The 27,375-nt window shown below is 38.6% G+C and overlaps 1 protein-coding gene, 1 non-coding gene and 1 pseudogene across 2 annotated transcripts in view; all 3 read left to right on the plus strand.

The window, feature by feature from the left end:
* Positions 1 to 416: 416 nt before the first annotated feature.
* LOC109097971 lies at positions 417 to 2,009 on the plus strand (annotated as a pseudogene).
* A 3,830-nt stretch (positions 2,010 to 5,839) lies between these two features.
* On the plus strand, positions 5,840 to 5,922 carry trnal-uaa. The gene has a single exon. It is a non-coding gene; the product is annotated as a tRNA-Leu (tRNA).
* A 2,205-nt stretch (positions 5,923 to 8,127) lies between these two features.
* Positions 8,128 to 27,375, plus strand: part of LOC109087885 (utrophin-like) — a 48,533-nt gene continuing 29,285 nt past the window's right edge. The window contains 2 exon segments of the mRNA XM_042751326.1: positions 8,128 to 8,419; positions 11,458 to 11,624. Coding sequence (XP_042607260.1) covers positions 11,543 to 11,624 — 82 coding nt within the window. The 5' untranslated portion in view covers positions 8,128 to 8,419; positions 11,458 to 11,542.

Raw genomic sequence — 27,375 nt, forward strand, 5'->3', positions numbered from 1 at the left:
TGATTTTTCTTTCAACAGCCAATCACCACCACAAGAAGATATAACCACCAGGAAGGCCGAGTGGAATCCAATTCTGAAGTAAACCAGGATTTCTTTACCAACAAACTGACCCATAGGCCTATAAGGAGACAAGACTGAGTATAGAGCATCTCATATATGACATGTTTTTGCAGTTCATGTCATACAGTGTAATAATTGACAGAGTTACAATTTATTGTATATCTGCACAATAGTTTATGGCTTTGCAAGATGTATGCGGCTTGCACAACCCCCCTCTGTTCCCTCAATGGACCGCTCCACTCTCACGGTCCTTTATGCCGGAAGATTCCACTCATCTGTCCGGAGGGGGGATTCACCGGAGAAGTTTTTCTACACGGCTGCCTGGGAGGGGCGGCTTGAGTCCTCTGGAGTTTTACATGCCGATAGCTGAATACCTCACAGAGAGCCCAAATAACTTGTTGGTCAAACTAGCCTCAGTTTCAGCGCCGACGAAGTTACTGGAAATAGACCACCTATACCCTCACTGGCCATCCATCTCTCTTCCTCCATCCCACACCTTGCCCCATCTCTCCCTCCGTTCCGTTACGTATTTCACCGTTCACTCTCTCTCTCACGGCACCACCACTCTCGGCTTCGCGTTCCAGGGAGGAGTGATTGCCGCAGCCGACACGCGTTCCAGCTGCTCGGGCTGGTGGCCTTGTCCGCCCGCGTCCCCGAAGGTCTTACCCATCCACTCTCACCTGGTCGGCAACCACCTCGGGGACATCAGCTGACTGCGCACTCTGGAAGCGCATCTTGGCTCGGGAGCTCAGGCTGTACCAGCTTCGACACCACCGCAGGTGTCCAACAGGGGGCTGCAAAACTGCTTCCCACATGCTGCATCCATTCAAAGGCACGGAGCTGTGCGTCGCAGCCACGCTGTGTGGATGGGATGGGGACGACGAAAAACACGAGCAACCATTTACAGAGAAACATGCAAATACTCCAACCAATCAAATGACAGCCAGCGATTCAAGCGGCCAATCAGCAGCGAGTGTTGCCTCAACTCCTCAACATGCAAAATATTCCAACCAATCAAATGACAGCCAGCGATTCAAGCGGCCAATCAGCAGCGAGTGTTTGCCTCAACTCCTCACCATGCAAATATTCCAACCAATCAAATGACAGCCAGCGATTCAAGCGGCCAATCAGCAGCGAGTGTTGCCTCAACTCCTCAACATGCAAATACTCCAACCAATCAAATGACAGCCAGCGATTCAAGCGGCCAATCAGCAGCAAGTGTTGCGTCAACTCCTCAACATGCAAATACTCCCAACCAATCAAATGACAGCCAGCGATTCGAGCGGCCAATCAGCAGCAAGTGTTGCCTCAACTCCTCAACATGCATATGCTCCAACCAATCAAATGACAGCCAGCGATTCGAGCGGCCAATCAGCAGCAAGTGTTGCCTCAGCTCCTCAACCACTGATAGCTGCTACTGCTCAACAAGTCGTCAGAAGTCGTTCGAGAATTTGCGGCCCACGAGTTATTTATGTGTGCAGTGACGGGCTGCGCCTGCAGGGGGAGCTGTTCTTTGTGGGCTCGGGGTCTCCCTGTGACGGGCTGGATCCTGGACAGCAGTGTTTACTGGGGAATGAGCGTACAGGAGGCCACTGCCGTCGCCAGGGAGGCCGTGTTCCGCGCCACCTACAGAGACGCGTACTCGGGCAATAATGTCGATCTCTACCATGTGACCGCCAAAGGGTGGAGGCGCAGAGAGAGGGAAAACTTGAAAGAGGAGTATTACAGGGAGAAAGAGAGGGAGAGAAAGAGGGTGGCGGAGAGAAATGCTGAAAAGAAAGCAGTTTTGAAGTCTGATCACTGAGAAATTGTTTGAGGAGGAACACAGGAGGCGGATTTTGGAAATATAGTGATTTTTAAAAGGATGGTATTTTTTTATAGCAAAGAAAAAAATAAAAAGACAAGCATGTATTGATAATCCATAGCTCGTACACTGTGAATGATACTTTGAAAGAATAATAGTGGATTCAAGAAATGAATACCATCATGTTCTAAAACTGTATGATTTTCTGTTTCTGAAACACAAAGGGAGATGTTGAGCATGAATTTATACTTTTAGAAATACTTTCATAGTACTTTCTTCCATTGCTGAAAGTCTAAAGCTCCAGCCCCCTTTTGTTATGATTGTAACTGGCATTCAAAATGTTTGTGTAGGCTATAAAATAAAAATAATAATAATAAACAGTTTGGAATTATGATTCAGGGTTACAGATTTTTCATTTTTTAGTAAACAATATTTTTTCATGAGCCCACTTTTCTGACCACTTCAAACTGAATTAATAATAAAGAATATAAAGTCAATTTAGAAACTATAATTGAGTAGAAATTATCAGTTATTATAATGAAAAGAGAGTTATTGCATACTGATGAAACATTTTACAGTATACAGTATTCCTTTAAGGCTCTCTCTCTCTCTCTTTGTATTAATACAGTTACAGTAATTCGGACATAGGCCTATCTAGTCCCTCTTAAATGTCAGAAAATAACAAATAAAAACCTATTTTAATCAAATATTATTATATTGAGATAACATTTAATAATTCACACCCTGTCTTTACTGTACTGTAATGTAGGCTATTCACCACATCTGTTCATATGGATTCATGCTGTAATAAACGAATCATCCACTGACAAGTGTGTATTTGATCTCTGCTGGGTTTAAAAACGTTTTCAAATACCTGATGTCACATTTTTTCAGCAGAAGGCTTAAAAGCTTTTATATTTGTGCCAGCAGTCGAAGGCTCTGGAGGTTAAAGCATTGTAATGACCCCTACAGGACACAGAAGGGATTGCTGATTTTAAATGTGTGCAGAAAATCTCAGTGCCAGACTGATCTCTACATTATTTAACTAATCGTTTGCTTTACAAGTTCACATTTCACCTTTTTAAATTATTTTGCATCCCAGTAAAAGGCAAAAACATACAAGTAATCCAAAAAGTGCCAAATGCAGAAATATTTCTGTGGAAGACAGACAGCTGCTAAAATTTAAAAAATATTTTTCCAACACCAAACTACACTCCACACCACAACCCAATAATAACAAAGCAAAAAACCGAAAAAAGTGAAAGATTACATTGGCATAAGTATTCAGACCCATAACTCAAAGTACTTAGTTGAAGAACCATTGGCAGTGCTTATAGTCTATGGTCTTTTTTGGATTTTATGTGACAAGCGTTGCACTCCTGGGGCCTCATTTATAAAATGTTGCGCAGAAACCGTCATAGCTTTGATCTTACGCTTATCTCTCAAATATGCGTACGTGTGATTCACAGAATAAACGCATGCACAGAAAATGCTGTACAGCTTCTCTTTCAGATGTAAAATCTTTGAATCCCAAATGGTCTTGCACACACTCTCTGCCTTGTAACAACTCCTAATTAATATCATTAACATATAAAGATCACCAGCATCGTCCAAAATTCTTTTCATTTAGAAACAGCTTACAGCGAGCTGCCAAAGAAACAGCGAGCTTACATTTTCCAAACCTGCAGTACTCCGACAAGAAAAAGTGCAAAGTCTAGTTTGTGAATAATAACACTAGTTACACTAATATAAGCTGCTCTGACAGACTCAATGAAGGCATGTTCAGCATGTGTTTGGAGGCGTGGTATCTCACGAGAGATCTGCATAATAGCAGTGTAGAAGGGCATACACATGACTTACATGAAACCAGTGTTGGCACCGCACACTACAGTCAACAACTCCAGGAGAATAAATAGAAAACAACAGTGAATAGGAGAAATTCGAACAAACAGAAGATCGGGTCAGTATGTTTGCTTCTCAAAATAATTCCCATCAGTAATGTAACACTGGTAACATCCGTGTTTTTCGTGCTTCTTGTAGCTCATGTAAATATCAGATAAATAAAAAAAATCAAGAGTGGGAATAATATTCCTTACTTAAAAGAAGAAAAATGTACCTGGGTTGTTACAAAGCATTAATAAAGATGCCAATCGGCATCATCTGGTGTGAAATGACGTTTACTGTAGAGTTCTAGAATCATTGACACCTAGAAGCTTCTAGAACCATCCTGAAGAGGAATGCACCTGTTCAGGTAACCGGGGCGTATGTTTTTATGACGGGTGAGTAAAGCAGTCTCTTTAATATCTAGTGGCATGAATTTAATTTAAAAGTTTTCAAATGTAATGTATGTCTGAACAATGTAACAACCATGAGAGAATAACTATGCCAAACTGATTTCATGAGAAAACTATTTTACCAGGTGTCGATTCAGAATGAATTCATATGATGTGATTTTTATGTATGATTCAAAAAATAAAAGTGAAGTTCCACCCCACAAAATGTATGAAATGAGATTGTGCCGAGTAGTTAAGAACTGCCACGAGAGTGTGTTGACAATGCTGAACTAATTCATTACCAGCTTTGCTCTTATTTTCTGTTGATTTCCACTTTCATACTAATATGTTCCGAGATGCTAGTCATTTTTTTTTTTTTTTTTAAATGTTTGAAGGGTCCAAACAGAACCTTCAAAGTTCAGCTGGAAATAATATAGAGAATATAGGAGAAAGTCAGAAAAAATGCTTTCATGGTTTATTTTGATGTGTAAGGTCTGATATGTTTTGTTTTAGTTTTGTTTTCAGGTAATTGTATGGAGTGATTTTCCTGCTGAACGAAGCCTAGACCAGCCAATCCGGTTGAGCCGGCGACCTTGAATGACCGCTGATCTATATCCTATATTATGTTCTGAGTGTATGAACATGCTCAAAACGTAATGTATATGTATATCCCCACTGAAAAGAACAGCTAAAAACCAACCTAAGGTGGTTGGCTGGTCTTGGTTTAAGCTGGAAGTAACTGGTTTTAGCTGGTCTCCAGCCCATCAGCTAAACAAGTCAACAAAACCTCTCTAACACCGGCCTGTTGACCAGCCATCCACACAAATTAACCATGCTACTACAAATAAAACCAAAAACCATGGTTACTATAGTTAAACCGTGGTAACCACAAATTAACCACTTAACAGTTTTTAACAGTTAACCATGGTATCTGTAGTAAAACTGTGGCTATATAATGGTAAACAATACTCCAAAAAACATGGCTAATTAAGGGCAGCTTAGGTAGGGTTGAGCTGTTATTCATAAAAATGATTTTTTTGCTGGTTTTCACTGTCTGTTAGTTCCCAACATATCTACACTGTCAAGCTGGTTTACCAACAACACCCACACTATTCCAGATCAGACCAATACTGACTATCTATCAGTTCTTCAGGAATTCACATGACTTTTTGGGATTAGATTCGGACAACCATAAGTAAACAAAGTGATGTTAGCAAAGTATTAATATACTTAATTATTATTAAAGGTGTTCATTTTCACTTTTAAAAACACCTAAACGCAAACTACTCTGTTGAAAGTGTTTTGATGGAGCGCTTCAGGAGCTTGAGTGTGTTCACCACATGAGGTTCTTAGCTCGCTAACTGCTAACAATACTACTATAAACACGATAATGCAAAAAATAATACTTTTTATAAAACTGCAAGCATTAATTCAAGCAATTCATATAATCTTCTTCATCTTTTAAGCTGGTTATCAACCAAAGCGTTGTGGTTTTCGGAAGTGAGTCAGCTAGCATGCTAACAGTGGGTCTCTGCACCAAATGCTATGCAGCTCTGAATATGAAATGAAACTACGGAAGGCGGCGCAAAAGACCACAAACAGATCTACAGAGATTAAATACAACAATATAAGTTAATTGTCATGTTTACCGCAGCTTGTCGGTGATATATATTGTTTTTGTGCTTAAAAGGGATGTACATTCACCAGGATGGCCGAGTGGTTAAGGCGTTGGACTTAAGATCCAATGGACATATGTCCGCGTGGGTTCGAACCCCACTCCTGGTAATGAGTTTTCACTTTTGTGTTCACTATGTGAGGGTCGGAGATAAACATGCACAACTGCAGTACATCACGTCAAACGAGAATATCAAACGATGCACAGAAAAGAAAAAAGGTTTGCTCGTTGAATACAATACATTCAGTAGCTATGTAAAAGTGTTGATCCGCTGTGGTCAGATGAAGAAGATGAAGCGCGTGCAGCTCTCGAGCACGTATGACATAAAGTCCGTAAAGCAGGACACAGCAGGACACACACTTGCTAGATGACAGAACAAACAAGAAAAACTTAAAAATGACTCGATATGGTGTTAAATAGCTGGTCTTATACTGCCCCCTATAGATAAAAGAAAGCTAACTTCTGTTAATAATTCAAGATGTTAAATAAAACAATATGTTGAACCAAAGGATGAAACAATCTGAATAAGATTCAACAGCTGTGTAAGGCATAAAATGTTGTATCTTCTTTGGTCTGTAATTATTTATATATTGGTCTGAAATATATATATATATTATATATATATATGTATTTTATATTAAACTGGAAAGTTTAATATAAATTATATTTTTGTGTATTATAAAATATATAAAATTAATCAAATGAAATACACATGTTTTTGCATTTGAATTTCTTTTCTGTCTATCCTCCATCCAAATAAATGTTAACAACATTCAGAGCGGCTCAGATCCTTCGAGTCCTGTAGCTTGTGAGGTGGAGCCTGCGTGGTTTATTGGTCCAGCGCATCCAGTAGATGCTGCACTCAAATCAAGATCTGGGGAATTTGAAGACCAGTGCAACATCCCAAATTCAACGAGTCTTGAACAAGTTCTGCAGTGTGGCAGGGTGCATTATCCAGGGAGCCCCCTTGCTGTGAAGGGGAGGATGAGGTCTGCAGGGTGTGTGATGTAGGGGGTCAACACAGTAACATCCACATGAATGCAGGACCCAAGGTTTGCCAGCAGAACACTGCCTTGTCAGTGCATCCTTCTCCCATCTCTTCCCCAGGTAAAGAATGAACATCCACCTGATGTTAAAGAAAATGTGATTCATCAGACCAGGCAAACATCTTCTGCTGCTCCATGCATGGTCATTGTAGATGCTCTTGGTGATGGACAATCTGATGGTCTGTTACAGAGAAAACCGCAATGCATCTATCATGGCCAGCATTATGTTTGTCAGCAATTTGAGCTACGGATGCTTTTTTTCTGTGATCGGACCAGACGGAATAGCATACTGTATGCTCCTCCTGAAGTGCATTTGGTGCTCATCAGCTGGTCGCCGGTTCAGTGGTTCTCCTTCCTTGCACCATTGTTGGAGGACGCTAACCACTGCAGACCTGAAACACCCTGCAAGACTTGCCATTCTGGACATGCTCTGACCCAGACATCTTACCATCACTATCCTTGTCAGAGTAACTCAGAACTTCTCGCCCATTTTCCCCTCCCCCGTTCATTTGAAGAACTAAGTGTTCACTTGCTGCCTATAAAGCCGGTCGTTTGACGGGTGCATATAACAATGAAACCACTAAACAACTAAAACCAGCCTAAGCTGGTTGGCTGGTCTTAGCTGGTCTCCTTGAACAACCAAGAGCATGCTGACCAGCTAAAGTGGTCCAAAACCCCTCTAAATCCATCCTGCAAACCAGTTACGACTAGCTATGACCAGCCAAACCCATCACTGAATATACTGTTTAGATATATTGTAGGCTATATAAAACACACCGAACCTTTATTTTAAATGTTAAACTTTCTTAAAACATAGATGTGGACAGTAGTGAAGTAGTTTATTTTATTTACTCAAGTACATTGAAAAAGTATTTATTTGTACTTTATCAGAGTGTTTTTCTTTGGAAAACTTTTGTTTCACCTTCCAAATCCAAATGTTGTACTTTTGTACTCAAGTAAATATTACTTTTACCTCAAGTACTAGATTTCTAATGTAAGTTTTTAATGAAAATTTCGCCTGATATGAAAGGTAGTGCAGTAAAGGTTTATTAAGAAAAACACTCTGATAAAGTACAGACACTTAAGAAAGTAGCCTACTTTTAAAGCAGAGTAAAAACACTTCTGTCCGCCTCTGCATGGTCAATACTCAAACCTCCAAACAGTAAGTATATTCCAGAAGGGGACGCGCTCGTCATTCAAACCAGCGCGAGCGTTCGCAGCGCGCGTCGTGGCGTCACGCGTCCATCATTCCCGCTGCGAGTGTGGGCGGGGAGCTGGGAAGCGCTGTAACTCTTCTTTTGTTATTCATGAGCAAAGGAAACTTTGTGGCAGAGCTGAAACGCGCCAGGAGCGCCAAAACAGTCGAGTTGGATAACTTCGATATTTCCTGGACGGAGCTGTGAGTCTCCCGTCAACACACTGAGCAGAGATCTGGAGCATTAGACGAGCTGCCAGCTGCCTGTTGTGAAGTGCTGAACAACATGCCCTGAGAAGAGTCAATGAGTCAGTATTTACTCAATAAAGACTCTGTGTACTGCACTGAGAGATTCATCACGCAAAGGTGAGAGCTGCTGCTTTTCAAATCACACTTACACGTATGTTTACAAAACTTTGCTAGGTTTGTTGAATTATGAGCGCATGAACCCGACTGACCAAGTGAACTAAACACATTAAACTAAACAAACAAACAGATGAATGAAGGCTATGCATCTGTGAAACCTTGAGTGTTATTTGGTTTCTCTGATGGTCTGTCTGATTTATGATAAGGCTACTAGAAGTCAGAAGAAGTTTGATGCATGTAGCCTATTATAAGAAACTCAAACAAACTTGAACTGATCTTGAATTGCAAGAGTTAGCTAAAGCTGTGGTTGAAGTTGGTGAAAGGTAGGGTAGGTTGGGTTTAGTAAGGGTCACGTCTAGAGCTGGTTAGGATAGTTAAACTAAGGTTAAGTTAGAGTTAGGCTTGGCTAGGTTTAAGTAGGGTTTGGGTTATTGTTAAGGCTGTTTGGAATTAGAGTCATTTATCCCAATTAATGACTATTAGGGTCAGTGTTATGGTTTTTGAGGTTGGTTTGCATTGTTGTTAGGATCTGCAGACACTTTCACGAATTCGGCAAGTAAGATGGCCATGTGTTTCAACTCACGATTTGCCTCTAAACTTTTTTTTTTCTTTTTTTATCCAGAACAGACACAACATTCTTTCTATTGACTGTTTAATCTAGTTTTTATAAGCATGCATGAACAAAAAACTACATGCAAGAATGCATGCACAAGTCTTTAATTGTGAGATGGAAGCTGAGAAAGTGGAAGCGCAAAGTTTTCTTTGCAGGAATCTAAAATTAGACGCATGCATCATTCACTCTTGCTGCATGCCAACACATTTGCTTATAAACCTGATGCCTTTAACGGACAAGGCATGCTGTAAATTATTATCAGAGGGGACTGTTTCTATCCTCTCCAGCGACTCTCGACATTCCTGCTCATTACTAATCAGTGACATCATCACCCAGCCGTCGTGTCCATCAGCTGCTGAAGTGCTGCTTTGAGAGGTCTGGTGTTGCTGGACCTTAGTTATCAGTGAGTGTGTTTGAGGGCAGGAATGTGGGGGGAGCTGCAGAATGAATGCATGGTCACCTGTTTGGCTGGGTGACAGCTCCTGTTACAACTTGTCCTCCACACACACACAAAGGGCCTGTTTTTTCACGAGCCATAATTGGTCCCACCCACGTTCTGATGGTGTTCTTTAATATGGCTGTTAAATGTGGCGATAACATCTTACTTCCCTGATCCAGGTCAATCTTGACATCACAAACTCTTTGCAGCCTCTCAGCACCCATACTTTTCCCTGAATGCTAAGAGCCAACTGACGGACCAGAGCATGTTTGAATAATCATTTAATACTGTAACTTTTGAAGTAATGATGAGTTATGAAATGTACTTTGATTAATTTGTTCCATGGGTAGCACCCTCTGCAAGGAAACATCTGTCATTTGCAGCATCACAAATAGGTTTGTTGCATTGTTAATCTGAAAAGTTTTGGAGTTAAAACCAAAATCCAAATTTGATTTATGCTGTGTTTCCATCATGTTGGATGTTCACATAAGTCACCTACTTGACTGTTGTGGTGTCATGTTAAAACAGAATCAAATCAGAATTAGAATAAAATTATAATCTGAATTTAAACTGGGAAGATGGAATTAGTAAAAGTTAGAAATGATGAGATTAGGATTTTGATCAATAAAAGAGTTGCGTTTCAAATCAGAATCTATGTTAGAATGAGAACTGGAATTGGTGGGAATCAGAATTACCATTAGAGTTCTAATCCGAATCTGATTCTAATTATGATGTCATTTAAATTCTGAATTAGAATGATAATTAGAATTGGTGAGAATAAGAATTTGAATCCGTATAAAAATTGCAATTCAAATTAAAAATTGAACTTATAATGGGCAATAGAATAGGTGAGAATCAAAAATAGAATGAGAAAGTTATAATCAGAATTGAAATGGTCAGAATTATAATCGAATGATAATAAGAAATATAATTGTGGAGATCAGAATTTGAATCAATAAAAAAAAAAATACATTTGAAATCAGAAGAGGAATCAGAATTATAGTATAAATGAATTTAACTTATAATCAGAATTTAAATTGGCATCAGAGTTCGAATCAAAAATTAGAGGCAAAAAGTAATACTTTAAAGTACATCAGAAATGGAATTAGAATTGATGAGAATCAGAATTTGAATCGTGTAATAATAACGATTTAAATTAAATTTATGTTGGTTTCAGAATTAGAATCATAATGTTTTAATCAGAATTTTAATGATATCAGAAACGTGATCAGAAGTAGAGTCTGAATTTAAATCGGTGTTAGTATTGCACTTCAATTCAGAATCAGAATGGAATGTTTTTGAAGTAAAGAATGAAACTGAGAACTCAGAGTAGTTTTATATTTAAACAAGAAAACTGTTTTTCAATGACAAGATCTTGTCATTGCTTGTTTTATTTATCTTGGAACTGCATTTGTAATGCAGTAGAATTCAACAGCAGCCACACAGCTCCGGCTCACTCCACATCAGTCCACATTCACTCAGATCCATAACATCCCTGCAGTTTACCCTCTGAGCAGCCCGGCAGTTCTCCACAGAACAGCTTGCGGGTGGATTGCGCCACAGATTCTCTGATTATCTTCACACACCCACCTTCCCATTTTCTATACGCCCATGTTGAAACCGTTTCATTTGAATCGAGTATGGCCTCTCCCTGCACTTCACTTTCCAGCTCTCCCACAAGGCTTTGCAGTTGTTCGAAAAGTAAGGTCACATGGTTCCCCCTCTCTTGTGGTCTGTGTAAATGTTTCAGAGAGCAACATGCACTGTGTAAGACAGTAAGTGGACATTCATGGAATGGCCTACTACATTTCCTGAAATTAAAGGTAATTTTTGCAAACAAATTGGACTGGAAACTAAATTTGTCTTTTCTGAGTTGATGTCTGAATGCTGAATTAAACATGTAACGTAATGAGGCCATGTGGAAGCAATATATGAGTATTGCATTTCAGAGAGCTCAGGCTGATGGGATGATGTGCTCAATTGCAGGGATTTGCAGTGGGCTGTATATGTAAAAGAAAGCGGGACTTCTACTTTAGCGTGTCAGACGTACCCGTGACTCCTGGGAAGGAAGATGGCTACCGTGGGCACAGTGTCAGAGGCCTCTGAGGCCGGAGACAACAGCGAATTCACTGACATCATCAAATGGAGATCAGGTAAGCTTGAGATGGCATGCGTTGCATTTTACAAGTGATGAGCTGCTTTCTTGATGTTTCAAGGTTTGTTGTAAGTAGTGTGTCATTTTAGATTTTGACATTTAACTTTTAAGAAGTTTGGCATTTTTGACACTTTTTTTTTGATATGGATTGACAAGAGAGAACAGGGGATCACTAGGCCAAGGATCAGAGGAGTGTTGCATGCTGGATCTTGGTGTGTTGAGCAATACTACTCTCTGAGTCCTGACTCATTTGAGTATGATTCTGACAGAACAGGTATCATAGATTAACTATCTTTGGCTAAAATCAGTTGCTTCAGCTAAAGTGTGTTCTACAGCAGTAAGGAAAGATAGGGCCTTTAACATTAAGCCGATTGGTTGGTTTTAACTAAAATGTGGGACTTCGACATACTGCCAGAATTGCAAGGTATAAACTCTCAATTGAGAGAAAAAGTCAGAATTACGAGAATGGCAAAATTGCGAGATATAAATTCTCAATTGAGAGAAAGTCAGAGTTGTGATATATAGTTTTTAGTGGAGAGAAAGTCAGTACTGTGCGATATAAATTCTTGAGGAAAAAGTCACTGACTTCTATCTTTATATCCTGCAATTCTGATTCTATAGCTAGCTATTTGCGAGAAAAGTCAGAAATGCAAGATATCTTGAGTGAAAAAAGTCAGAATTGTCAGGAATTACGAATTAAATTTCAGCTGAGAGGAAAAATATAAATTGGCGCGATATAAACTCTTGAGAGTTTGAGGGTGAGAGGTCAGAATTGCGCGATATAAACTCAACTGAGAGGAAAAAGTCAACTGACTTCTGACTTTATATCCCTCCCATTCTGATTCTATAACTAGCAATTGTGAGAAAAAAAGAGGTAAAAGGTTTTGCAATTACTTTTTTACATTTTTTTTTTTATTTAGTGGCGGACACCGGCTTCCATATACAGCTGAGTTAAACACAGGAATGAGGAGAAGAGCACAGAACGTCTGTGAGGTGCTCTGTAGGTGTTAGTGATTTGGCTGTCAGGTTTCTCTCTCTCTCTCGCTCTCTCTCTCTCTTTCTCTTTCTCTCTCTCTCTCTCTCTCTCTCTCTCTCTCTGTCTCTGTCTCTCTCCTCTCTCTCTCTGTCTCTGCCACTCATCATCTTTCTCTCTCTCTCGCTCTCGCCTTCTCTCTCTCTCTCTCCCCTCTCAGTCCTCTTCTCTCCTCTCTCTCTCTCTCACCTCTCTCTCTCCCACCCTCTCTCGCTTCTCTCTCCCTCTCGTCCTCTCTCACAACGGTCCTCTCGCTCTCTCTCTCTCGGTCTCTCTCTCTCTCTTCTCTTTTCCCTCTCTCTCTCTTCTCTCCTCTCCTCCATCTCTCGCGGTCTCTCCTCTCTCTCTCTCTCTCTCTCTCTCTCTCTCTCTCTCTCTCTCTCTCTCTCTCTCTCTCTCTCTGGGAATGCTGGAATTCCGCTGTGGATTTAAAGTGCTTGTCTTTCCAGACCACAATGCCTTTCTTTCTGTAAGGATTCCGGTCTCCTAGAAACGGGCAAAAGTTATGTTTCTTTGGGTTGGAGCTGCCAGGGAAAATGTTGCAGAGAGAGGCATGGTCACGTGTTTTCAGTCACCCAGCTAAAGCAGGTCTGTAACCGCAGGCCCTGTTTAGTTTGTTTTGATTTGGGATATTAACAGAATCATGTGATTTTTGTTGTGGAGAGACCTTTAGTAACCCCCCCCAGGTCTGCTGGAACTCATGTTAATGTTTGGATGTTCCTCTCTGGAGGAATAATGATTAACTATAGTTCAGTGAACTGTGGGATTGTCACCAGTGCTCACTGTGCACGTACTGATCTCTCTGGCCGGTCAGTCAGTGATGTGACCGGTTTTGTGTCTGTATGAAGGCACATCCCAAAGGACACTCACACACACTGATTTACAGCTAGTTTGATAGTCAGTCATTTGCATTTAAAGCTGGTGTTTTCCAGCGACCCGCACTCATTGACAGTGTGATGAAGGTGTGTCCAACGCACCTATTTAACTTTATGCAAATGAGCAGCATTGGCACACAGCACCTGCTAATGGGTGTGAAGATTTTGGATGTGATCCGACAATGAATGAAAAAAACAAGTATTTTTTTTTTTTTAGGTGAACTGTCAAACAAAGACAGTAAACTTATGGAAATAACTTTGATTGGATAACCCACATTGGCTCATAATTGTTTGTGTTTGGCTGATATGATGGTGTTTTGCCCACGCTTGAGCACTGGAGCTTTATTAGTTTACTGTCTCTGTAATTAGCAATGGAACTGCAAATGCTATATCGTTTATACGTTCTTCTGTATTTACATAATTTTAAACAAGTTTTTGAATTTAAATTATTTAATTTAATTGTTTTTTATTTTATATTATTTAATCAGATTTAAATAATTTCTATAATTTATTTTCAAATATTTATTTGTAATTTACTAAATATTATATCAAATAAATGATTTCAGTAATTGTTATGCTTGTGTTTTTACTGTCCTTAGATTGAATAAGCTTTATATCATTGACCACACTTCTCTCTTAGATTTCGGCATTGGTCATCAAAAAAAAAAAAAAACATAATGGTCAACTACTAATACCTTCAGACATAACGAACTGACTGATGATGCTTTCCTGCTTCTGTGTGGAGGGATCGGTTTTCGTGTTTCAGTCATGGCTGATGTGTTCAGCAGCTTGCAGCAATTTATTTATATATATTTATATATATATGTTTCTCTCTCTCTCTCTCTCACACACACACACTCCTGTCATGATTTTACTAGCATAAGAGAGGAGGAAGTCCTCATAAACTACATCCTGTGAATTCACAGCTCATGGAAGAGCCAATCAAAACAAAACATGAAAGTTTTATCTTCTAAATCAGCATTAATCAAGCTGATATCTGAGGAACACCGAAACCATCTGACTTCATTTATGGAGCTTTTCCTGCATGTTATGAAACAGAGTTCATTGTCCTGGTGTAACTGTTACCCTGAAAAGAAAAAAAGTTATTGTCACTGCTTGTCACTGAAGCAGAGCCCTTAAAGAGGACAACTTTGTACCTTATCCAGCACTAAACCGTGCATATTTGTACCTCAAAATAGTAATATTTACCATTAAGGTACTAATATGAACCTTTAGTACAAAGGTGTCTCTGAGGGGACTGCCCCAGTGACAAGCCTTTGTACTCCTAAAGGTACAGGTTTTTTTCCTGATCGTGTTAGATTATTGCTTCATTTACTGCAACATTTGTCATACTTTAGCTATAAACAGCTTATGATGATACTGGGTAAAAGCCACTGTTATGATAAGATTTTGGTTTAATTATTAACTGTTTAGTCACTAACCGACTGTGCAATGACCGTCTGCGTATTACACACAAATGATTGACTTTTTATGCAGCTTCCTGTGCACAGGTTTTAACAGTCCACCTAGAAACCAAATCATAATTACAAGATACCAGATGGGCACAATGAACTAATACTACTATTATAGTACTATAAATATTATATAATTAATATAATTAATTCATATTAATATTATAGTATAGTACAATTAATACTATTTTATATAATATGTGTGTATATGTAAATACATTTTTACAAGTTACAAGTTTTATTCGACTACAATATTGTGGTTTACTCTTGTAATATTGCGTTAATTTGTTTCCAGTAAAGACCTCATAAAACACTAAATATCTCATAAATATGAGCCAAACTCTGGTTAATCACTTTATTTTAGTGGCCAGTTCTCGTTGAGAATAAGCTGCAGTATGGATCAGACCTTTTGCTCCAATTTTATGCTAGTCAAAAATATGGCACAACATGAACATTTAATTGATTCTGAACGCTGTTTCATGTCGTCAGTATTTTGGTCACCATCCAATATACAGATTTTTGTCTATTGTTAAACTGTTTGAAACTAGTAATGTTTTTTTGATAGAGTCTCTTATGCTCACAAAAGCTGCTTTTATTTGATTAAAAATACTGTAGAAACTAATATTGTGAAGTATTATTGCAAACATATATCTTTTGTTACATTATAAATGTCTTTACTGTTACTTTTGATCAATTTAATGCTTACTTGCTGAATAAAAATTAAATTGTATTAATTTCTTTTAAAAAAACCTCTTACTGACCCCCCCCCCCCACTTCAGAATGGTAGTGTGGGTTGTCTTTTTGCTAAAGCATGCTGGGTAATGTAGTTCTGCTGTAGGCACATTCTCTGTGCACTAATTTGTCTGGACTAATTTGTCTGCACAGATTGGCAGCTCTGCCCCCTTGCACAGGGCCATTAACCAGCCTCAGTGATAGAGCCAAACACACACACACACACACACACACACACACACTGAAGTTCTCCTCTGTTTAACGTCTTCTCTTCCTCATCTCTGTTTCTCTCTTTCATCCAAAAGCACTCACATTCTTGCTCTCTCTCACACAGTGTATTGTAAAGTGAGGTGAGACCACAGCCAAGTGTTATATAAGCTGTGCTCATGATCTGTCTGTCAGATACACTGCGTTTTCTTGCAGCAGAGCCAGACTTCAGACTGGATGGTCTGGTCCTTTTCTGTTGCAGTGACATCTAGCATGCAAGACTTTTTGTCTGTGCACAAGAGTCAATGTAATGTGACATTTTATTTATAAAACTGTATATATATATATATATATATATATATATGACACGTTAACTGCAAAAGTCTCCGGTGCCACCATTTTCCAAAATGCAACTTTCCTGGAGTCTCCAGAAGTGCAGTGTGAGGTTCTCAGAGACTTTGCTTGGGTAAAAAAAAAAAAAAAAAAAAAAAAAAAAAATTTACCCTTCACTTATTAAGAATCACAAGCTGAAGTGTTGTAAAATACACAAAGACTGATTTTTATAGACTTTATAGACCAGGGATGGGGAATGTTGATGCTGGAGGGCCGGTGTCCCTGCAGAGTTTAGCTCCAACCTTAATCAAACACACCTGAACAAGCTAATCAAGGTCTTCAGGATACAGGTAGGTTTTTTTTTTTTTTTTTTTTGAACAAACTAATCAAGGTCTTTGGGGTACAGTTGGGTTCTTTTTTTTAGGTTTTTTTTTTTGGTGTGTGTATTGAAGGTGTGGCACCACATCCTCTTGTTCCACTCTTTCAGGAATTTATCTTCAAGAATCTGGCAGTAAGTTTTGGGAGTTCATTTGGGAGACAGAAAAGTCTGTCTTGCAGAGATGGACTAAAAATGATCTCCCAAAACTTACTTTTTCACTTCCAGCCTTCATGGGACAATTATATATCACTTATAAATGAGTAAATACAAAATTAATAGTAGTTAAGATTGATGTGGTTTGGAATTGGTTAAATGTGCTTGGAAAAAAAAATGTGATCAGAATATCAACTTGTCTAATAATTATGTCAAACTGTAGTTTTGTGTGACTCTGTGCATAATCTTTGAATGGACATGGGGAGCTCTATAGGCATGACGTCTCTGACCCGTGTGTGTATGTTACTGGTGTGTTGTGTTGTGTCAGCTGACAACTCTTTGCAGTACTCTGTAAAAAGTGAAAGTGAGGAAGTGAAATCAGTGACCATTGTTTGACTAGTAAAGGAGAGTGTGTTTTGGTAGAGTATACAGCAGGACTTCATAGAAACCCATGTCTGTCGTGTAAAACCGTGTAAAAAATAAAAAAACATAACTGCATTTGTTGTCTTGTAATTGTGACTTCATATCTCGCAATGTAAGTTCAGCGTGTCCTCTGACTCAAGGTTTTTCAGAGCATGCTGGGTAAAGGGCGAGACTGACCCAGTGAAGGGTAGCTCTGTTCTGAGACTGTGCTTCTGACATCCTGCTGTGAGTTGAGTGACCTTATTACCTGAGATTGTTCTTGTGAAACGGACACCATGTGTTTGTGTGTCACCTGAAACCCTGAACTGTGGAAAACCGTGTAAGCAAATAAAGGAAACTCACCCAAGGCAATCTCAATATGCACACACACATCTCTCTCTCTGTGTTCTGCTGCTATCATTGTCCAGCTTGTGTGTGTGTGACCAGGATGTATTCAGGATATTACTGAATAAGAAACTGTAGTAATAGAAGCAGGAAGCACCAAATAGCTTGTCTATTGTTTTGGGCCTCATTAAAACTCCATCTTGACTTGCCTCTATATGTGTGTGTGTGTGTGTATTAAGTTGAGAGACCCAAAGCCCACACTAACCTTCACTGTCTGGAAAATGTTGACTCAGAACTCTCAGAATGAATTATTATTAATCTGACTGTGAGAGGAAAGCAGGCAGCGGTCACTTCATTAAAAAAAAAAAAAAAAAACACACACAAGTGTGGGAATTTAGTGTGTGTATAGATGCCTGAAAGAGTGTGTTTATGCTAGGGATGTGCGCTATGACTAGTCGACTAGTCTGAAAGTAAGAAAGAAGACAGTCAAAAACATTGAGTGCATGTGATTCATTTGAAATACTTAAAGGGATAGTTCACCCAAAAATGAAAATCCTGTCATTAATCACTCCCCCTCATGTTGTTCCAAACCCGTTAAACCTCCGTTTATCTTCTGAACACAAATTAAGATATTTTTTGAGGAAATACGACAGCTTTCTGACCCTGCAGACAGCAACACAACTGAAATGTTCCCAGAAACGTAGTAAAGACATCGGTAAAATAATCCATGTGACATCAGTGGTGCAACCGCAGTTTACGAAGCTACGAGAATAATTTTTGTGTGCAAAGAAAACAAAAATAACGACTTTATTCAACAATTCTTCTTCTCCAAATCACATCTTTTCACATGGATTATTTTACCGATGTCCTTGCTACGTTTCTGGACCTGGGAACATTTCAGTTTGTCTGTCTGCAGGGTCAGAAAGCTGTCGGATTTCATCAAAAAAATATTAATTTGTGTTCCGAAGATGAATGAAGGTCTTACAGGTTTGAAACAACATGAGGGTGAGTGATTCATGACAGAATTTTCATTTTGGGGTGAACTGTCCCTTTCAACTATGAATCAAAGAGTTAAATAACTCCAGATACTTTATTATCTGAATTATTATTTTCCATCAAATGGTTATAATTTACATTACTTTCGTAAACAAAAGTAGGGATTGGAAATGCTAGTTGAAATGTAGGCATTTTAATGTTGCATTTAAAAAAAATAATACAGTAGTTTGAGAAGTGGATACATGGAGCAGAAAACAAATTAATTTAGTAAGTAGTAAGTGATGTTTGACTTCGTAAACCTCACCGCCGCTAATAAGAGTTCAACCAATAAAGAGGCACGAAAGAAAGGCCAGAAGAAACGGAGAGAAGTGCGGAGCGTTCCTGCATTCCCTCGTGCTGACTGATGTCACCACCGGTGTGTGTGAATGTCTGAGGAGGGTGTGGTGAGCTCAGAAAGGGAAAGTCTATATTCAGAGCCGTCATTATGGAGAGAACATGTGTGTGTGTGTGTGTGTGTATGTGTGCTGGAAAACTGTTGAGTGTGTGTGTGAGCTATACATCTAGAGAGAGTGACGGTGTGCGAAATAAGTTATGTGCATTGGTGCAACACACACACACACACAGACACACACACACACACACACACACACACACACACACACACACACTTAAAACCTTCAATTACTTTACTTTTAGACTTTTTCTTTTAAAATGAGCATGTGCCTAAAATGAAGTTTTGTCAGATTTGACTCATTTTTGGGCAAATTTGTCCCCAAAATGTTTTAAGTAGATGCACAAACACACACACACACACACACACACACACACACACACACACACACACACACACACACACACACACACAAACACACACACACACACACACATACTTTATTGTTCTGAAAGCCAGTGACCTTGGGAGAAAACAGCTGAGATTTGATTGAAAGTCTGCTTTGGATAATATGTAAACACACAGGAGTGTGTGTGTGTGTGTGTGTGTGTGTTAGAGAGAGAGAACCTCTCCTGTGTGTCAGCACGTCCACATCATCTGTGTGTGAAGTTTGCTTTGGTTCTGTTAATTATTTGTCTCAGTGATCTTGGGGACTGACCGTCTGCACTGTTGTTTTGTAAGTGATGAAATCTGATCTGTTTGTTCAGAGAGTGTCATCATTATATCCGGTGTAAATACATTGGTTGCTGTAGTGACAATGTAAGCGTCAACTTAATGCTCAGAGTTTCTCATACAACGTGAGTGCTGTGTTAAAAGAGAGGACAGAAAATTAGACCAAAAAACCCCACTTAAACCAGCCAAAGCTGGTTTGCTGGTCTTAGCTGGTATAAATGGTCTGGACAGGCTGGCGCTTAACTGGGCTAAGAAAAAAAAACAAAACAGCTTAGGCTAGTCTAAGATCTGTGTGTGTTTTTGGGACTGCTCGTTAGAAATGCTCTTCACTATGTTTCTGGCCATAGAGTGAATTGTAGTTTAGAGTTCACCAGTAATCATATTGTTCTAAACTCATGAGACTGTTTTTTTTTGTTCACCTTTTAGAACACAAATGAAGATAATATTAACATTTTTTTTGTCCACATTTAAGGTTTTTCCTTGAGTGTAAAGCTGGTAGAGTTGAGCATCTGTTTACCATATTTGATGTGCTCTATGTGTTGCTCAATGTTTATATATGAATAAAAGCTTAAATTAAATCCATATTAAGTGATTGTGTCTCTTCAGAAGACTTTGAATGTCTTTATAAACTTTTTTTTTTTTTAAAGGATTAAAGTTTTGGTTGCATGAATTTTTAATGATGAAAGAACATTACAAATATTAATAATGAATTAAAGCCTTATGGGTTTGGAATGAAAGGAAATGATGACAGAATATTCATTTTTGGGTGAACTATCCCTTACATGGATCTGAGTTGGGTACACCAAAAAAAGCTGGTGTTCGTGTTCAGGGAGTTTAGCGTTAGCTAATGTCCAGCAGTTTTTAAACAAACACGTTTTTGGATCCATGCTGATATAAAACTTCATAATGTCTTTGGTTTCTGTAACTGTTATAGATTTATGTGGTTTTTGGACTGAATGTCTGTAGGCTTGACGCGATTTATACGGTGTTGACTGTGTTACCGGTTACACCGTTCCCACCATCGTTTTGATTTTTTTAAAGTATTAATTTTTTCTTAAATATTTAAAGTAAAAATAATAATTATACATAATTTAGTTCACAAGAGACAGTCACATCACAGATCAGAATCACGAGTCAAATTTCATTTGTCACGTGAGGACAATGAATCGAACTTACAGAAAAGCAAGAGAATGGCGGAAGATTTAGTTTCAAAACGCAATGCAAAAGTACCTGTTTGGCAATATTTTGGGTTTAAACCAAATGCAAAAAGGGAACCTGAAAATGTTAATAAGGCAATCTGCAAATTTTGCCTGGCAAAGGTTGCAGCATCTGGAGGAAACACAACTAATTTATACACGCACCTTCAATCGCACCACAAAAATGAGGCTGCCAAAATGGGCACTGCGGTAAAAAATCGACCGCAGAAGCCAGACGCACAGGTACAGCCATCAATTAGTGATGCGTTTGCGCGATGCACAAAATATAAGAGGGACAGTGTGAGGTGGAACAAATGCGCTGATGCAGTGACCAAGTATATCTGCAAAGAAATGGTGTATTTCTGCACGGTTGAAAGACAATCTTTCAAAGACCTCATAACCACACTCGACAGCCAGTATGAATTGCCCGGGCGTTCATATTTCTCCAACACCGCTATCCCACGTGCCTACAACCGTGTCTGTGGTGAGCTGCAACAGGCTATTTCAACAGTCGAGTATTTTTCACTCACAACAGACATGTGGTTGAGCACAAAAATGACACCTTACATGTGACTGACTTTCCATTTCATTGACACGGAATGGACAAGCACTGTTAATAAATTCCAATTTAAAGTGTTTTTATTTTTTTTAGAGTGCCAACTTGTCAGTTACGTAGGCTAATGTCATTTTGTAAGTTTTTCTTTTATATTCGTTTCTTATTTATTTGGTTTTATCTTATTTAAACTTTGTGTAATTTATTTAGGCCTATTTTATTTTCTACTCGTTTTAAAAACGTTCTATGGTTCTTATTTGTTTGGGTCCACAGTTTGCCGATTTTCCGTTTTTTTCAGTCTATGCATAGTGGTATTTTTATTCGTTATGTTAATAAAAGTTCTGTGTTTAATATCAGTTTTTTTTTCTTTTTTTTTTTTTTCATTCAAGCAATTGATGCCGAATTGCCAATTGCCGCTAATTTGAAAGTATAACGTGCACGCATTAATAAGCTTAATTTATAAGAAGAACCACCCCCCCACCCCCCCCGACCCCCACAGTGATACCGGTATTACCGGCAGTGTTTGCAACTATTTTCATGGAAAGTAGCTAAATTCTGCTTGAAAAGTAGCTAAATGTCGTTAATTGACGTCATGTGTCATTAGCACACTGATGACGTCATCACGTTGTATTTGCATTATGTGTAATGTCAGCACTTCAAAGCTGTTAAGCTGTTTTTTCCCCTTCCATGCTAAGCCATGCTAACAAGCCGTTTTATATATATATATAATATATATATATAGTATATATATATATATATATATATATATATATATATATATTAATATAAGCGCATGACAAGAATAAATGGTCAAAATAATTTTTCAAATTTAATACAAAGAAGCTGGTAAATGATTGGTCCATGGCAACACAGCGTGCATGTGCGCAGTTCATTCACTGTCAGCTGCTGTTAGCTCAATGGAATGCGCTGCTCGTCTTTCATCAGTCACTCACTGAACAGAGCAGATGCTCAGAGGGGTGTGTCTGCAGCGGGGAAGCAAGACCTCGTGCTCACGCAGGACAGTACTGATGACATTTAGAGAGTCGCTAAGGTTTGTCCAAAAAGTCGCTAGATTTGTCACTAGTCGCTTTTTGGAAAAATAGTCCCTAAAGGGGTCTGAAAAGACGCTAAATCTAGTGACAAAGTCACCAAGTTGGCAACACTGATTACCGGTGTTGTCACACGTTGATTAACCGGTGGGAAATTTTCCTCACCGCAGCAACCCTAAATGGCTGTTATTTTTACACTATGAAGACAGTTTTGTGTTAAGGTCTCTGAGTCAGACTCTAAACAGCAGAGTGAAGAAAGAGGAACATGGTGAATTTCAGATGCACTGATCATGGAACAGGGTGTGGAGCAGTGCATGCTGGCAACATGGGGTGTCACTTTACCCTGATCACACAGACTACGCCCTCTTTATCCCTCCAAAATGTGACAAAGTTCAGGCCTTTCACATGATAGTTCACTGTTAAAGTCTAATTTGTCACTGTATCAGCTGTTTTTAAAGGGGTAGTTCACTCAAAAATGAAAATTTGCTGTTAATTACTCACCCTCAGACGTTCAAAGATGTTGGTGACTTCTTTTCTTCAGTAGAACAGTAAAGATTTTTAGTTGAAAGTGTGGTTCTTGGTGACTCATAAAATGTTATCCAATGGCAACCGGCACTTTGAGAGTCAAAAAAGCACAATCTGTGCAAAAAAGTGCACGTTATAATCAAAAAATAATTTATACTAATGTAAGTATTATAACTCATAGTTTTTAATACAATATTTTAAATAAAGTGTATTTATTACACATATTTGAAAATTTGTGCACTTAAGAGTTAAATAGTAGTTGACATTGTTGTCAATTCCTGTTGCTTAAAATATAAATACACACACCAGCCCACAATTTTCTCAACACAAGTAAAGGATGTCACTCATGTGAGAAAGAACCCATCCCAGTGTCCTTCATTCACTAGAGGAAAGTGAAAACGAAAGCGTAATCAACCTTCTGCAGTCCTTTCTGTTCCTGTTTTCTCTGTGTGTGTTTTAGTTGTTTGTAACACATCCTGACCTCAGAGGAGAACAGAGTCAACAAATGAATCCATAGGCCACGTGTTTTCAGACCCCTCGCCGAGTCCGGGATATTTACTCTGCCCAGCCCAAACCCTAATGAGTCACTCGAGTCCGATAGGAGCGCGCAACAGATGGTGCTCTAGGGTTCGAGAAAGCAGTGGAAAACACACAAGCTGTGTTTAGCCTACACCTGGGACACTTAAAATCATGTTTAGGTGGCAATGTTTTAAATGCATGTTGCACCTGTGATGCTCACCATTTCGTACATAAGGTTTACAAAAATGCTGTTTAGATTGGCAGCTTGCTAGGTTTTGAGACTTTTTTTATAGGTTTAATGTTTTGGTGTTTAGATTGGCAGCTTGCTAGGTTTTGAGACTTTTTTTATACATGTATAATTATATATATATATATATATATAATATATATATACATGTATAATTACAGGTCAACCAATAGTGGATTTTGCTGAGATACCAATAACTAAAATTGGAAAGTATGGCAGATAACTAGTCATCAAGTTACTTTTTAAAACCAATAATATAAACAACAGTGCTGCTGAACATGTAATAGAAAATTAGCAATAATGACTTAACCATGATACTATTTTGGGTATACTTGAGGTTACTAGCTAGCTTGCTAGTTTTGTGCCTACTTTCTAGTTAGCTGACTCACTAAATTGTTAGCCTGCAAAGTTTTTTTTTTTTTTAGGTTACTATAGTTTTGTGCCTATGAAGCTTTCTTGCTAGACAACTTGTTAAAATGCTAGCTTGCTAGGCTTTGTTGAGGTTACTCACTTGTTAGTTTTGTGCTGCTTTCTTGCTAGACAACTTGCTAAAATGCTAGCTTGCTAGGTTTTTTAAGGTTACTATCTTGCTAGTTTTGTGCCTGATGATTTCTTGCTAGACAACTTGTTAAAATACTAGCTTGCTAGTTTTGTGCCTATGTTTTTTTGTCTTCCCTGCTGAAAAAAAACCCCAAAATAAACTTTGAAATTTGTAATGGTTTTACTGGTTATAATGGGAATTGTATTGGTTGTAATGGAAACTGTAATGGTTCCTGTTGGTCTGTATTGGTAATTGGTCGCCTTCTATTGGTGGCTTGTTAAAACCAATAATTCCTTATGGAAAATGTCCCAAAACACGCTACAGAAAGCCATTTTTTAATGGTTTTAATGATTAATAGTTGATTATTTGTAATATGTATAATGGTGTAAGAATTTATGTGATGTTTCTTTTTTTTTTTGTTATAATGATTAATTTTTGAGTCTATTATAGGTTCAAAATATTGTCTAAATATCCTTGTTTGCCCTTGTGTTGCTGAATAAGGTAGACAGCATGCTACAATGTGGGAAGGAAGAGTGCGAGTGGTCTGTAATGGCCAAAAGTGCCATTTATGCTGTTTTTTTTTTTGTTTTTTTTTTGTGGTTTTAATGTATGAGGTGGCCGTTTCTTAATTTTGTTGGGCGAGTTCCACCCAAAACCACTGTCCACTGACACTTTCTGTGACACTTGCTAAATGCTGAGATGCTTATTCGGATTATTTTGACTCTAGCATCAGAATCTGTGTAGATCGTCATGTGTTGCACAGAAGTCCTGTCAGTAGGTGATATATGTAGGCTATTGCTAAAATGTCTTGGTTGGTACGTGCTAGGTTTTGCGACCAGTTCGGGCACGTTGCCCAAAAGTGTTGTCTAGATGGGTGACACGCAAGGTTTTGAAGCACAGCTGTAGTCTCTTCATTACTCCATCTCAAGGAACAATTGTGTGCTTAAGTGTAAGGTGTTTTTTTTTTTTTTATGTGCGTTTGCTTTTGGTGTGTGTTTAGTTGATCTGATTTTTGAATGATTTCATCAGGTGTTTGTGTTTTATTACTTGCGTGTTTCTTTTAGATGTCTGGTGCGTGACTCTGACAGGATGTGAAGTGCGTTTGATTGACAAACACCGGTTTGAGAGAAACCCACCACAGCTTCTCTGTTTACTCCCAGCATGCATTGCATGCAGCAGCATCACTCTTCTCGGACATCATCTGAAGTTCCTGTACATTGTTTTCTCTTGTATATCTCCCCATCCTCTCATTTTCCTCCTCTATGGAGCAAACGTTACGAACATGAGTAAGTGGTTGCAGTGGAGGAAGCGCAGCTTTTTTCGAAAACAGAGGAAGAAGTTTTCCTTTCCTGAGTTAGGTAAGAGCACACTCTTTTACTTCCTGATTCACAAAACACTTGTGCACTTTTCAGATGTTTCGTTTCGGCTGCAGGTTATTCTGAAGCTTGTAAATGCTCACGTAGATCCTCTAGACTCAGATCAGGCTGTGTGTTGTGATTGTAAGAGTGTGATATAAGTTGAGTTTTTGGATGTTTGTGAGTATTATTGTGTATATAATGTGAGTATCATTGATACACACTGAGTGTACCAGTAGTTATTGTGTTTTAAGTGTGTGTTACTGCTTCAAGTTTTATCAGAGGTAGTGTACATAAGTAAAGCTCATGTGCAATATAAAAGTATATCCGAGAAGTGAAGTCTAATATTAATATTTCTTTTTTTTTTTTTCGTGTGTGTATGTGTGTGTGTGTGTGTGTGTGTGTGTGTGCGCATATAGCCTATATATATTTATAATGGAGAGTAGTGTCTTGTGTGTGTGTGTGTGTGTGTGTTTGTGTCTCGATATTAGAGTAAAACAACACAAATATTACTAATTCTGACATTAAAAGTATAAAAGTCACTAGTTTTTATTAGGTAACACTGTCCAACAGCGAGACCCTCAGGTAAAGTTACTTTATTAGGTAACACTGTCCAACAGCGAGACCCTCAGGTAAAGTTAATGTTTATTTAAAATACTATTTTATTATTTAATGTATTAGTAAATTCCAACAGCGAGACCCTCAGGTAAAGTTACAAGTATTCTTTAAAGAAATTTTATAGTTCCAACATTCCATTCCATTCCATCACATTCTCTTTGGTCGTCACGGTGACCTGCCATATGGTTGTCGGGGTGACCCACAGAGTCGGTCATGCTCTCGCACTTATGCATGCTGGGATGGCACTCCACAGAGACGTGTGTGTCTTCTACCAGTGGAGCACAACATACATGCCCAGTGCCCACCTCCCTCCCTCCCTCCCTCCCTCCCTCCCGCTCGCGCTCTCGCTCTGTTTCTCTGTCACTCTTTACTATATCTGAGCATAGAGAAGACAGGAATGTGAAGTTGCTTTTCTCCATCATCTGTTGGTTTATGACTCCATGGCTACACAGAGTGTGAAACTCAGAGGTAGGGTGCTGTATTTTACTCTAGGTACAGCTGTGTGTGTGTGTACCTGTAGTGTTGGTTGTGTTATTGAGCGTGCTGGTGTTCAAGTCAGATATTTAGTATGTAGTGTGCTTTGAGGTTGTTGTGTATATACTGTATGACTTTGTTTTCAGAAATATAGCTTTGGAGCCATTCTAACCAGAAAGATTTTACTGCTACGAGTCAAATGTAGTAAAGCTCTGGTTAAAAAAATAACCAAAGTGCGTTTTCCAACGGTATAATAATATACAGCAATATTAACATTTTTTGATGTCCCACAGACTTCTGTGAATATTTTTAAGTGATGCAAACAAATTGTTGAACTGATTCATTGAAATGGACCATTTGAAACATCTCATGGAAATGAATCAAACTAAACAACTCAAACATCATTTTGCATTTTGGCTACTGAAGTTTAAATCAGAGATGCCATTTATATAAATGTTTTAAAGGAATAGTTCACCCAAAAATGAAAATTTGCTGAAAATGAATTTATCCCCGGATTATCCAAGATGTAGATGAGTTTGTTTCTTCATCAGATTTGGAGAAATGTAGCATTGCATCACTTGCTGACTAATGGTAGCTCTGCAGTGAATGGGTGCCGTCAGAA

Source organism: Cyprinus carpio, chromosome B23 (assembly GCF_018340385.1).
Source record: "Cyprinus carpio isolate SPL01 chromosome B23, ASM1834038v1, whole genome shotgun sequence".
Taxonomy (NCBI): domain Eukaryota; kingdom Metazoa; phylum Chordata; class Actinopteri; order Cypriniformes; family Cyprinidae; genus Cyprinus; species Cyprinus carpio.